The 15,254-nt window shown below is 36.6% G+C and overlaps 1 protein-coding gene across 7 annotated transcripts in view; it reads right to left on the bottom strand.

Annotated features, from left to right (window-relative positions):
* Nucleotides 1-523: 523 nt before the first annotated feature.
* The window catches only part of LOC102406632 (pleckstrin homology domain interacting protein), a 136,029-nt gene continuing 121,298 nt past the window's right edge, over nucleotides 524-15,254 (bottom strand). For 4 of the 7 annotated variants that reach the window (XM_025294849.3, XM_025294847.3, XM_025294850.3 and 1 more), the window contains one exon: nucleotides 7,374-12,886. In XM_025294849.3, the coding sequence (XP_025150634.1) occupies nucleotides 12,249-12,886 (638 nt within the window). In that variant the 3' untranslated portion in view covers nucleotides 7,374-12,248. Of the gene's footprint in view, nucleotides 659-7,373; nucleotides 12,887-15,254 lie in introns of those variants that run through there. The other 3 variants (XM_025294848.3, XM_025294851.3, XM_025294852.3) reach the window with 2 other exon arrangements.

The following is a 15,254-nucleotide window of genomic DNA, read 5'->3' as shown; positions in this document are numbered from 1 at the left end:
AGTCCTTCCAAAGAAATCCCAGGGCTGATCTCCTTGAGGATGGACTGGTTGGATCTCTTTGCAGTCCAAGGGACTCTCCAGAGTCTTCTCCAACACCACAGTTCAAAAGCATCAATTCTTTGGCACTCAGCTTTCTTCACAGTCCAACTCTCACATCCATACATGACCACAGGAAAAACCATAGCCTCGACTAGACAGACCTTTGTTGGCAAAGTAATGTCTCTGCTTTTGAATATGCTATCTAGGTTGGTCATAACTTTCCTTCCAAGGAGTAAGCATCTTTTGATTTCATGGCTGCAATCACCATCTGCAGTGATTTTGGAGCCCCCCAAAAATAAAGTCTGACACTGTTTCCACATCTATTTCCCACGAAGTGATGGGACCAGATGCCATGATCTTCGTTTTCTAAATGTTGAGCTTTAAGCCAACTTTTTCACTCTCCACTTTCACTTTCATCAAGAGGCTTTTTAGTCCCACTTCACTTTCTGCCGTAAGGGTAGTGTCATCTGCATATCTGAGGTTATTGATATTTCTCCCGGCAATCTTGATTCCAGCTTGTATTTCTTCCAGCCCAGCGTTTCTCATGATGTACTCTGCTTGAGATTTTCAATGGCTACTTACAGTTTTATGGTGGCTTTTGAATGGCTCTGTAGCTATTCTGCAAAGAGGTGGGAAAGAATGATGAAATCCTTTACATTCAAGCATTTGTGCTATTACTTCAAGAAAAATAAGACAGTGAGGATATGTTGCTTCAGACCTTAACTCCTCCAGAGATCTGGATGCCTCAGCTTCTCTGGCCGCTATGCCACTATATACACCCTTTCCACCACTTCCCCTTCCTATCCAAGCCCTATTCCTGACACTGGGGCTCAGAACTCCACCTTCTTCTAGGAAGCAAGAAGAAAAGCCTGTTAGTTTCTGGGGCACAGGGACCTGATCTCGCATTGCCATCTAAGACCCAACCTGACAGGGCACCCAATTTGGGTCAGAGCCACTTCCAAGGTGGACAGTTTCCATTACACTGTTAACTTGTAGGGGTCCTAAATGTAAACAGCCAGTGGGCTGGGTTTCTTAGGCTTTTTTAATTGGAAAAGTTGCAACCTCCTTATAGAGAGGATGCTCTACATCTGAAGCCCACTTGGAAGTACCCATAGCTGAACCAAATTGGGGCCCCACGGAGGGAATAAGTCTCTTATTAGAGTTCTACTTGTTAGAACATCTTGGCAGAGCTCTGAAAAGGGGAACCGAAGAAAGTGTTTGAAAAAAATCCAAGAAACAGAAAATTAAAAAAAAAAAAAAAAAAATGAAGTCCCCTCTGAATTTATGGAAAGGATTTATCAGGTCTACAGACATATGAGTGTAGATCCCAAGGCCCCTGAACATACTAGAATGGCAAATTTGACCTTTGGCGGAGGGGAGTGGGGTGGGGGGGAGTACCTCAGATTATCAGTAGAAAGTTGCAACAAGTAGATGGTGCATTTCGAATGAACACTTTATCAGTTGGTAGATGTTGCTTTTAAAGTGTTCAAGAGGGAACAGCAACAGAATAAAGATGCTAAACAAAAAGACACTTTTCTGGAATCATCATTGACTTCTCAGAAGCAAGTAATCCAAAAGACAGGTTAGTCACCATTGGGGAGGGGAGGAAAGTTATCAGAAAAAACATTGCTCTAGGCTAAAACTTAAGAAGAAACAAAAGGAGAAAGCCAAGAGCCTCTCACAGGGAAGAACGAGAGGAAGACTCTGATGAATGAACAGGCCCAGGGGCCCTCTTGGATTTGAGGTACCCAATTCTAATTTCCCCGGGGCCCTGGGTACAACTGGCAGTCGGGAATGAGCTGATTAACTTTCTGATAGACCTCACTCTGAAATATAGTTTCTCATACGTGCCAGAATGTCCAATTACTCTTTTTGGCCAAGAACTCCTTTGTATACTAAATGCTAAGTGATAGAATACACAGGTTCTTCCCTATTACAATGCCCCACTGTCAGTGATCCATCCACAGTCCTGTGGAAAGAGGGATGAAGACCCCACCTGGCTGCTTCTGCTTCCTTGTCCTTCACTATCGTCTTGTTGCTCGCAGGTTCACTGAACCCGGGGTAGATAAGGCACGACCAGGGAAGCTGGAAGAAGACTCGAAGAGCCGTGGGGACTGCAGGTGTGTTTACTCTCTCCAGGCAGCAGCTGCTGGGAGGCCTCAGGTATTACAGATACACTAAGACAGAGCAAAAGTAGCCCATGGCCAAGCGGGCACACAGGCGCAGTGCTATAGCTGTTGCACAACCATGCAATGTTAGCAATATTGTTGTTTACTGAACACAAGGTAAGAGGGGGTGAGGGACTGGGGAGAGCCTGACTGATGTCATGTTGTCTAGATTTTTTCCCCACAACTATCTCCCGGATTTGCTCAAACTCATGTGATGCTGCCGTACAGCCATCTCATTCTCTGTCGCCCCCTTCTCCTCCTGCCCTTTTCAGTCTATGTCCCAGCCACTAATACTGAAGAAGCTGAAGTTGAACAGTTCTATGAAGACCTACAAGACCTTCTAGAATTAACACCAAAAAAGATGGCCTTTTCATCACAGGGGACTGGAATGCAAAAGTCGGAAGTCAAGAGATACCTGCAATAACAGGCAAGTTTGGCTTTGCAGTACAAAATGAAGCAGGGCAGAGGTTAACAAAGTTTTGCCAAGAGAACACACTGGTCATAGCAAGCACCTTCTTCCAACAGCGCAAGAGATGAATCTTCACGTGGACATCACCAGACGGTCAACACCAAAATCAGATTGGTTCTTTTCTTTGCACCTGAAGATGGAGAAGCTCTATACAGTCTGCAAAAACAAGACCTGGAGCTGACTGTGGCTCAGCACGAGCTCCTTATTGCAAAACTCAGGCTTAAATTGAAGAAAGTAGGGAAAACTAGTGGACCATTCAGGTATGACCTAAATCAAATCCCTTATAATTATACAGTGCAGTTGACAAATAGACTCAAGGGATTAGATCTGGTAGACCGAGTGCCTGAACAACTGTGGATGGAGGTTTGTAGCACTGTACAGGAGGTGGTAACCAAAACCATCCTGAAGAAAAGAAATTCAAGAAGGTAAAGTGGTTGTCTGAGAAGGCCTTACAAATAGTGAGAAAACAAGAGAAGCCAAAGGCAAAGGAAAAAGGGAAGATTTACCCATCTGAATGCAGAGTTCCAGAGAATAGCAAGGAGAGATAAGAAAGCCTTCTTAAGTGAACAATGCAAAGAAACAGAAGAAAACAATAGAATGGGAAAAACTAGAATCTCTTAAAAAAAAATTGGACATACCAAAGGAACATTTCATGCAAAGATGGGCACAATAAAGGACAGAAGTGGCAAGGACCTAATAGAAGTAGAAGAGATTGAAAAAATGTGGCAAGAATACACAGAACAGGCACAAAAAAACGTCTTGATGACTGGAATAACCATGAAGGTGTAGTCACTCACCTAGAGCCAGACATCCTGGAGTGTGAAGTCAAGTGGGCCTTAGGAAGCATTCCTAGCTAGTGATGATGGAATTCCAGCTGAGTTATTTAAATCCTAAAAGATGATGCTGTTAAAATCCCAAAAGATGATGGTGTGGAAGTGCTGCACTCAATATGCCAGCAAATTTGGAAAACTCAGCAGTGGCCACAGGACTGGAAAAGGTTAGTTTTCATTCCAATCCCAAAGAAAGGCAATGCCAAAGAATACTCAAACTACCATACAATTTCACTCATTTATAAACTATTTCCCAAATTAACAGAAAATAAGAGAAACTAAATTTCTATTACTTTTAAGTAAGACATTAAAAACAATCTTACAGAAGCAACAAACAGAAGTATTTTAAGAATTTCAATTCATATAATTAAGACAAATCTTGGGCTTCACTGGTGGCTCAGTGGTAAAGAATCCGCCTGCCAATGCATGAGACACAGGTTCGATCCCTGATCCAGGAAGATCCCACATGTCGTGGAGCTACTAAGCCCGTGTGCCGCGATGAGTAGTGAGGCTGTGCTCTAAAGCGTGGGAGCCCCAGCTACTGGAAGCCTGGGCGCCCGAGAGCCCGTGCTCCGCCAGGAGAGCACGGCAGTGAGAAGCCTGCACACCGCACCTAAAGAGCAGCCCCTGCTCGGCACGAAGGAAAAGCACACACAGCAGTGAAGACCCAGGACAGCCATGAATAAATATATGAGTTAAAAACAAGGCAAATCTTGGGCCAATTAAACTTACATGGAGTATAATGCAAGGGTATTTTTTCTAAGTGAGAACTCAGTCTGCTGTCTCATGAAGAGACATGTTAATCTGAAGCCCCTGAATTTCTTATGCTGGTCTGACTAGGTAAGTTAACATCACTCTTACATAATATTTGGAAGAGCTAGAAACATAAAATATGTGTTCAAGTAAACTGAATCAGAAGGCAATGGCACCCCACTCCAGTACTCTTGCCTGGAAAATCCCATGGATGGAGGAGCCTGGTGGGCTGCAGTCCATGGGGTCGCACAGAGTCGGACACGACTGAGCGACTTCACTTTCACTTTTCACTTTCATGCATTGAAGAAGGAACTGGCAACCCACTCGTGTTCTTGCTTGGAGAATCCCAGGGACGGCAGAGCCTGGTGGGCTGCCGTCTATGGGATCACACCGAGTCGGACACGACTAAAGTGACTTTGCAGCAAGCTGAATCATAATTCCGACAGATGTTTTTATAACATCAGTTGTGTCCTGCAGTATGTCAGCTTGAACATAATCTTCAAGATCTTCAGGTAACCTAAAACTTTGGACTAATATTAAACTAAATCAATAGATAATCATTGAGTACCTATTTGCAATGATTTGTAATCACTGAGCACCTAATTGTAAGATTCAATACTGAAATACTGCCATGCATAATTTTAAGTTCAAATATATCTGCTTGTATTTATGTACTATGGAAGGGCTATCTTTGGGTCATATATGTAACGGACATGTTTATTTTTCCAATTTTAAGATGTCAAAATTATGTGTATTCGTGAGCTTTGCACTCTAAAAAAAAATGCTTACATATGACAGTTTTCAAGTTACTTTCAATCTTCTCTGAAATCAAAGTTATTCTGGTTAAAATTTATAATTAATATTGGTAGCTGACCAAGAAAAAATAGTGACAGAAAAATAAAACTGAGAATCAGGATAGTGGAATGTTTTTCTAGGACAAAGAGTTTTGTCCTGAAGCATCTATATGCTCCAAAATGTGAAAAAGAAGTACATTTAAGAAGAAGAAAGAACAAGAACTAGAAAATAAACTAAAGTGTGTTAAAAATTTGACAATTTCCCTAGCTTTGATGCACTTACTCACAAGAAGGGAAGGAAGAGCTTGTTAAACTTCTACTGCTAAGTACTGTCAAAACCAAACTAGAATTTGGTTTTCTGTTACAATAATGTTCTTAAAGAGCTTGAAAAGAGACTGAGTTGCTCTTTAACTTCTACATAATCTGCTTGGATTTTCCATATCTCATCAGAGTAATTTGCTTTGCTTTGACTTTACAATGTCCTTTTTATTAAAAGGAAGACCAAAAATAAAACAAATGTTTCCATTTGTCAAAGATCTAAGTTTTTTTAAAATAGTTCTGCCTTCTGTATTTAAATATCTTATTTCATTTTTAATTAAATGGGAAACCAACTATTCTCAGACACAAGCAATTAAATTTCCTCAAAATCTTTTGTTTTTGCTTTCCAAAGATTGAATCTTAAATAGACATTTCAGGATGCATTCTACACTGTCTTTGAGATTCCTCAGAGCCCTTTGGAAAATCATAAACTTTTGTACTTATTACTAGTACACAAATATTTGAACTCAATTCACAATTTATGGTGTGTTACAACAGTATCATTGAAACTAAGGGTAAAAAGATCTCATACTTACTACAATCATGTCATGGCCACAAGACATTTGCCTCAAAGTTACACATTAAATTGCATATTCAGGGACGAAACAGAAAAGCCACGATTGAGCCGTGAGTACACAAGACAACATAAACGTGAGAAAGAACTGTGAACTCTTTGACTTGAATTGGACCTTGCACATAGTCTAATCAGTGTTTGTTTTTTTTTTAACTTTACAGATGAGAAGAGTGAAATTCAAGAGGTAAAATGATTCAACTCCAAACCCAGTACTTCCCATGACAATTGTGTTACCAACAATACTCTATTATCAACATGCCTAATATATTAGGCAAAAAGGTACGGAATTGAAACCTTTCCACCATTTTTCCCACCCAACAAAACCCCAAAAGAGCAAACAATATATGGTAAATATGTTAAAAGCAAAGAGATTACAAATACAAGGTTTTCTATTGTAAAGAACAGAAATTTTGAGCTTTGGCTTTTCATCTTCTTGTTCTCGAATAATGGACAAGCTTAGCCTGGAACATACAGTTGGTACTACTACAAAAGAGAAACTAGTAAAATGTGGTTGCTAAAAATAAACTTTTTCTTGGCTGGTTCTCCTAAGTAGTATTAGTATCAGCATGCTTCAGGAAAAGGTACCAGCAAACATTTATCTGCTTTCCTCAACTTAAAAATTTGTTTTATACAAAGTCATTTAAACAAAATTACTTAAGGAGAAACGATCACTAAAAACAAACTATCTCGTGCTTAACTGGAGTTGCATTTATTATAGTCTTGTACTCTTTGTAGTAAAATTGGGATTCTCAGGATGTCAATAAAAATGTATACTGATCTGTCTAGAAAAACAGCCAAAGCTTTACAAATCTCATTTTGTGTAACTGCTTAACAAATGAAATGTTTTCATCCTTCTTCCATTTAATTTTCCCAGAAATTTCACTTCATATTTTTGAGAAAATATTTAAGTGAACTATTCCTTTGTAGTATCTCTCACAGGAAAGTTGTAAAGATTTATACCTTGTATGGTAACTTATTCATAGTAGCAAATCAATGTAGTTGTCACAATGAAAAGCAAATATATTTCTAACCTTTGGGTTTTTTGGAATTAATTACATTAGGGGACCCATTGGAGAAGGAAATGGCAAGGTCGCGAAGATTCAGACGTGACTGAGCGACTTCCCTTTCACGCATTGGAGAAGGAAATGGCAAACCACTCCAGTGTTCTTGCCTGGAGAATCCCAGGGACGGGGGAGCCTGGTGGGCTGCCGTCTATGGGGTCACACAGAGTCGGACACAACTGAAGTGACTTAGCAGCAGCAGTAGGGGACCCACAATCCTTTAATTAGCTAATATATTTTAACATTTTGCTAAGGAGACAAGGCATTGGGAACACTAATGTAACAGCATTTATGTAATACCTCTTGAAACTATGTACTGAGTGCTTTTCATGTTACAAAATAAAGAAAGGAGGCTCTACAAAATAGCTTAGAAAAACAAGTTTTCTATTTATTTAAAAATAAGTTTGTGGTTACTACATTGCAGGGACAGGAATTCTTACACATACATTCTAGTTTGTATAAAAGGATTCAAAGAATTATGCTTCAAAACTAACATAGAAAGTGTCCACCTAACAGTAAAGAAAGGTCCAATCAATATGTACAAAAAGAAAGGGCACTGCTATTCTGGTGTGAGACTGCCGTTTATAACATGATACTTCAGGTTTCCAGAAAGAAAAACCAAAAACCTCAATAAAGCTAAATAATTAATTTCTTTTTAAAACTCTGTTACTTATTACATACAACAGATTTGCTTGTGTTTAACGTTGTTTTCTGTACAAAATAAGCGTTTTAATTTGAAAATGTGTCAGTTTCAACATTAACCCTCTAGGTCAGTTACTTTTCAAAAATTGAGCTACATTCTACACGTCTAAATATCATGTGACAGGATTTAACAGTTGTCTAAAAGATCTTTAAGTAAGACCCCATCTTCTTGCAGTTTTAATATGGTCCAAAAATGTAACTTTGTATTTTGTCTCAATTTATAACATTTAATTGTGATCAATCAACACAGCACAATCTTAAAAGTAACGAGCATGTGTACATCTGCATCATAGGTGTGTGTACTATTTATCATCTCAAACCTATTTTCTTAGCTCCTTAAACGTAGAAACTCAGAGCCACCCACTATTATGTATTTGGTTTGTGCCATATAAGGTTAATTTCCTGATGATTTTATCTGCATTAAAAAAGTATTTAAACACAGAGCTATCAAAACTAAAAATAATATATATATATATTTATAGCTCATAATATTTTCTAATTTTTTTATTACAGTGTGTACAAGGTTAATATCTGGAGCGTCAAAAGTGGTACTTACAGTCTTCTGACTCAATGTGACCTCTTCTTGGGTATTGTACATAGTACAAAATGACTTTCCATCTGGAGTGCTTAGCTCAGTATAATTAAGAACAAAAACAGCTTCTCAATAAATGTAATATTTAGTTCAAATCACTTGGAAACTTGGGACCTGAGAGGAACTGCAAGGAGGGAAGTGAGGAAAAGGTGTATTTTTCAATTTTAGTTGGAAAATAAATTGTCACCTAAATTTAACTAAACCACTTCTCAACCTGTTTTAAAACAAACTAAAAAAACTAAATATTGGATAATCCACAGAGCATAAAAGTACTTCCCCTTTTGTGACTTTTAAAATCATGTATTTCCCACATATAAGAGGACACTTGTAGCCCTTTTAACACTCAAGTATCTTGGTCCTTTCAACCTACTCAAAAATAAGTTTCAGGTGAACAAAAACATTCAGAATAACAGTTTGACTTCATTAGGTAGAAAACAGTCAAAATTGCTTCCAGTTGACATCTGAGAGAGAGGTATATATGCATGTATAAAATGGAATGCTAGAATTAAACACTATAAACTGGAGAAGCTAATTTATATTACAAATCATATATCAAAACATGTAAATAATGCTACTAGCAGTATAAACTAAAAATGTTACTTGAATACTTTTGTTAAAATGTCTGATTAACCTACTGCATTGCAGATAACGAAGAGTTTAAAATGTTAACATACATGCTACAAGGATCTTTTGTTGATCAGTGTATATTACATATTCACGTCCAAGTGATACTAGATTCAGCCAAACTTCGTGTCTCAGATGTGACCTAAGCAAGCTCACAAATACTCTGCACATTTATTCTAAATAAATTTAAAGAGGAAGATCATTTTGTTACAATACTATCAAACAGTCTTCAAATTTGTGATGTGCAATAATAAAAACAATGAAAACAAGGCCAAATCTTTAGTTCATGAATATATGCATAAAATGGTCCAATGCCATAATAGTAGACTGAAAAGAATACAATTTTTTTAAAAAGTGTATTTCTACTGCCCAGAGTTATCGAACCGTAATCAGACTGTTTATCTGCTCATCTACAACATTCTCTAATTTTATAACATTTCACTGGAACTTGAGAATGTTGGGGTCAAAGGAGAGAATAGTATTAGGGTTAGGTACTTAAAAATACAAAAACTGATTTACATTTTTCTAAGAATGTAACCAAAAGTTGTATTCTGAAACTTTGAATAAACTTAGTATTCTTTTATTGCTCACCTAAGACGACCACCAACATTTCCTTTGACCTATCAACAGTATATACCTGGTGTTAAATGACTCAAAGAAGAGATTTTTCTAGTGGTCAACACAGAACAAGACTATGGTGATAACTTAAATTTCTCAATTCAACTTTGCAGTGTATAGAAGCTAAATTATAAAAATATAAAATCTAGATAGATCTGGTTATTACTAATACATTTTAAGTGTTTCAATTACAAAGAAGCTGATCCAAGTCATTTTTGCCTAGGAAACCAGTGTCTAATAATATGCAAATAAGGTCATAAGTATATAGTGCCTTTAGAATGCATTGGAATAATATTTACTTCTTGCAGGTAAGATGGTAAATACTCGTTTTTTTTGCTCAAGTGTTAGAACTAATACACCCTGCTAGCAGTGAATTTCACTCGTAAGACTGTGTACGCTCTTCCCTTCTCTGTACACACCTTAAAACTATACACATATTTTTTACAAAAATGGATTTTATAGCCTTATTTTCTAATACAATGCAGATACCATCAGGAAATTACATGTTTCAAATAGACTGCCTTCAAAAGCAACAAATTAATGACTTAAATTTCAAACATACACACTATTATATCCAATAATGGTGTAACTGAGAGACTCGTTTCACTATACAACCAAGCCATCCATTTCTGCATTATGAAGAGTTTAACTACTGAACTTTAATTATATAGTTAAATATATTTGTTAGAAAAAAATAAATATACAAAAAACCTGAAAAATTTGAAATTATTTTCAACTGCAAAATCACAGCAATCCAGTTAAGATCTGGAAAATGGTTTACTTAATTTCACAGGAGAATTTCTGTACAAATTTAGTTACAAACAATCTAAAAAGCCCAAATGTGTGACTTTCCATTCTTTTTCAAGACATAATCAACTGACAGCTAACATTTATCCCTACCAGAAATATTACAGAAATAATTATGTAATGTATTTTGCCAAGGTTCAATTAAAGACATTATTTTTCTACACCAGGGCCATGCTGATACATCTTTTCCCCATCCTCGCTTTTTAAAAATGTAGTATCTGAAAATTTTGGTTACATTTTTGTACCATACCAGTCCTCAGAAAATACTACATTCTTTAAACTTTTAAAAAAATGGACAATAATCTTTAAACAATAGAAATGGTATTTATGTCGGTTTTTAAGGTATAAAATAACTAACTGTACCATAAACAAATAAATAACTGCTTTCCTTTTCCATAGCAGTACATATAGCAATACATTCTCCTAAGTCATATAGTTATCATTTACAATAGACAACTTAATTTTACTAATGATGCAAAAAATAATAGAATACAAGGCACAATCATTAAATGGAATTTTTCTTGGGTGTATACTGACATACCAGCGTGAAGGATACCGTAAAAAGTGCAGAAAAAACACAATGTGCAATGAGACCACTGTATAAAACATGATTGCATAAAAAGTGATTTGGCCTATTTTTAAACCTTTAATAATTGAAAATAACCAATCTTCCCCTTAAAATTAAACTATAAAGTATGACATTTTAAAATTATTTTTATTCTACCACTATCTAAAAAATCCTGATAAAAGAATTTATACCTGGGTAATAGCATATAAGTATGTGTTTGTATATATATTCAATTATACCCATTTGCCAATATATACACATACACACACAGACACATTTCTTTGTAAGTCATTTTAGCCTATTAGATATGTCTAAAGTTTAGAAATGACATTAATCCAGATTAACAAGTAAACATCAAATCCCATACCTTTTTCCTGTTATTTTCCTTGAATCCTTTAACCACTTAAACATTTTCTCTAAAACATCTCTGTCAAAGGACCCACCAGTGCATTATTTTCTACTATTAGTACCAAAAAAAGATACATCTCAGCATAACTCTTTAATAACTTGCTCTTTAGAATAATATATAGCCTTTCCAATATTGAAAAAGTGTATGCTGTCCTGACAGTCAAAAACAGGCTTTCCACTGCACTGATTCTCAGTCTTTGGCACAATAAACAGAGATTGAGTGATTGACATAAGAATCAAGGTCTGAAAAATTAGACAGTCAAATGTTTTCCAATGTGGATATGTTTCCTTTTTATCAGTACATTTTTCTCTTAAGTTTGGCAGAAATGGAATACAGCAAAAGCCTCCTCTAGATTCTCTGTAGATGAACATTCTATAATTAAAATTAAACTTTTCAGGGTATCAAATGGTGGGAATTTTAAATTTATCTTTAGAGGAAACACAATTCTTAATTCACTGCTACTCTGGTTAACACCTGTCCTCCTAGGGGCAAGACTTCTGTATAAACAGAAATGTACCTGGCTTGGTCAAAAATAATTCATTTTAACATAAAATGCTCTATCACTAAGGAATATTATATGCTCCTTAAGAGTGTAGCAGAACTGTCTTTTCCAGAAATAAATTGGGAGTTCATTATAGAGCCTCAATTTCTTTTGCTTTGAACAGTAAATGAAATGAATGTTGAAATGCATAACCTATCTAAGGGCAATAAATAGCAAACATTTAAAATATATATGTATATATTTATATATATATATTCATTTAAAGAAGTGAAGCGTCTTGTAAGTTTGTTTGTTTTTTTGCAAATCAAATCATAACATTCCCATATCCGTCATAGCAGCAAGGAAGCAGAAGCCTTAGTTCTACATACTCCTTAACTGTACCTGCTTTATAGATTTTGAAGTAAAATATTTTGGTGCAAGTTACCACCCAATTAAATTAGCTTTTGCTTTTTCAGTCAACTTTCGGACTCGTCCTCTACTAGAGGTTCCGAAAGTCAAAGAAGTGTCTTCAAACAACAGCTGCCTTTGCTCCTCTTCAGAGTCATCCTCATTATAGAAGGCTGTCCTTCGACCTTGATTTCTAGTTCTCATGTGAGGTTCAGAGCCTTTAAGTTCCTCAAACTCCTCTTCCTCATCCATGGGATCATCTGTCTTTTTTCGGTTACTTCTCCTTAGCATTTTAACACTTGTAGGAACTATGAGATCTGAGTCTAGTTTTTGTGTCTTCATCTTCCTTTTGGGTTTTCTGCCTCCACGACTCTTTTTCTGTAACAAATCCTCCTTTATGATATTAGTTTCAGAAAGAAAACTGCAGGTTGAGGAAGGAACTACTTCATCCCTGATGGGATGCACGCTATTTTGCTCCGAAACTTCGGGCTTTGTGTACTGGAGCTTTTTGGGCTTCCGACCCCTCTTCTTGTGTGTAACTTCACCACTGCTGTTATTAACTTCCACCTTAGGCTTCCTCCCAGGTCCCCTCTTCACAAGCTTAGACGGCTGTCCTCCATGGCCGTTTACTTGAATGCTTCCGGGTACAAGAGCATTGTTTCTACAGTCTGCTGCAAAGCAACAACAGTGCACTTAATAGATGAAATTGCTCTCTTATGTGACCCTCCAACTAGTCAGCAAGCCCCACTGCTATACTTACACATCATGATATAATCCTCATTTTTTTTTTTTTTACTACTTTGAGAAAAAGAACTGACAAAAAGTTAATAGCTTAAAGATATTATTGATCTTCTATTTAAAACTCACAGAGGAGAAACATCCTTAATGAAGTCACTGACGACTTGACAAGAGAGAAATGAAAATCAGCAAATAAATTACCTAATAGTGCAAATTATGATAAAGCTAGAAATTAGCCAAGTCTCTTACTCCTACTACCTTTACTACACATTCTAATGTATGAGCATTGTTTTCATTATACAAAGTAACCCTGTTTACTCATATGGAACTTCACCATAACAAAACATTTTAGGGTTTACTCCATTAACAGGATTTTCCTATATTCCTACTATCAAGTAGTTCAATTATGGAAAATAATCTTAGCATAAAACCTATGACCTTTAAGTTTTGTAATCTGAATAAATAAGCATTATCATCCCCTCTACTTTCCTCTAATCATTTTTGTTACTACAGATGGAAGTGGAAAAAGGGACTATCAAAGCTGGAATGATTCTAACGCTTATTTAACCCTCTACTGGATGTGATGACCATGACCTCTCTGATGTCAGGGAAGAATTTATACTCTAAATATTTCTTTACATTCCTCAGAAGTAAAAAAGGATTTCCTCTTCTACTAACTCCTACGCAAAAGGTTTGAGAATACATCTACTGGAATAATTTATACCAGTTGTTCTCCATAGACACTACTATGGCTCTGATACATCTCTTTTTTACAAAAGTAGAAATAAATTACTCTTGCTCACAGAATTTTTAAAAGAGGGTTAAGAAAAACAGCTAAATGGCAGTTTTCTTCACAAGCTCTTTTTTTGGGAACAGTCCTATCTCCTATGTTACTGAATGGCAAATGATTGATTTATCATCATAAGCAATACTAGCTGCATGTATCAATCAAATCCACTATGTGTGTTAAAATCCCATTATAACAAACTCTGTAATAAAGGCTATTATGCTTTATTAAAAAAAAATCTGAAGATCAAATTCTAGATTTGTAGGAACTGCAAATCATGAACTGCCTTTCTATGGTAAAAAAAAAAAAAAAAGAAAGAAAATGCTTATTACCCTTTCAGATGAAGAAAAAGATGACAAACATGCACTACTACTTTTTTCTTCCAAAATTCTATACTTTGTGCCATTAAAGAGAATGCTTCTTCATTTTTTGTCCTGAGCTTCAACCACAGAGTGCTTTGTAAATTTCAAGAAGTAACTGTCTCAGAGGTGGAGTATCTGAGCCAAGAGCAGGGGAAGAAGGCAAAGCCCTCAAACCCTGACCCCACAGTACTAATAACTTTTCTTCAGATTAGTGGTTTTGCATAACAGGGGAGTGGTGAATGTGTCCGTGCATAAAGTAGTCAGGTATTTTCCAACAACAACCCTTAATTTGCCTGAGGACTCTTTAAGACTCTGTGCTACCTACTGGCAAATAAATATCCAGTGAATATATCCTACAAAAGTTCTACAGACTAGCTTCAAGGACTCTAGGAGGTAAGGGGGTGGGATGGGGTGTAGCAGGTAGGTGTGTGTCTGTTAGTCGCTCATTCGTGTCTGACTCTCTGTGACTCTACAGACTGCAGCCCACCAGGCTCCTCTGTCTGTAAGATTCTCCAGGCAAGGACATTGGAGTGGGTTGCCATTCCCTTCTTCAGGGGATCCTCCCGACCCACGAATTGAACCCAGGTCTCCTGCCTTGCAGGTAGATTCTTTACCATCTGAGCCCTTGAATTGGCCCAAATTTTGTGTGGATATGCCTATGTGCATTTTTTGGGGAAAAAAACTACAAGGTCTTCAAACTTGACAAAATACATTACCTAAAAAGATTAAGAATCAATGCAGTTCTTTAAAAAAGGAATTCAAGAGCTAAAAAGCTTTTGAAATCATTCATTTGGACCTGTATTATCCTGTGATAGTATTACCACTAACCATGTGGCTACTGAGCACTTGAAATGTAACTGCAATTGAGCAACTGAATTTTTAATTAAATTTGAATACTGAGGCAGTATACATTTTGAAATACTGATTACACACTGAAATGATATTTTGGATATAATGGAGTAAATAAAATACACTGTTAAAACTGGTAATTTCACCTGTTTGCTATTGCTATATGTGGTTACAAGAACACATGTGGCTTGTATTGTATTTCAATTGTAAAATCCCATGGGTGGAGGAGCCTGGAAGGCTGCAGTCCATGGGATAGCTAAGAGTCGGACATGACTGAGCGACTTCACTTTCACCTTTCACTTT

This window comes from Bubalus bubalis, chromosome 10, assembly GCF_019923935.1.
Source record: "Bubalus bubalis isolate 160015118507 breed Murrah chromosome 10, NDDB_SH_1, whole genome shotgun sequence".
NCBI classification, from domain to species: domain Eukaryota; kingdom Metazoa; phylum Chordata; class Mammalia; order Artiodactyla; family Bovidae; genus Bubalus; species Bubalus bubalis.
This window is presented reverse-complemented; position numbering and strand designations above follow the sequence as displayed.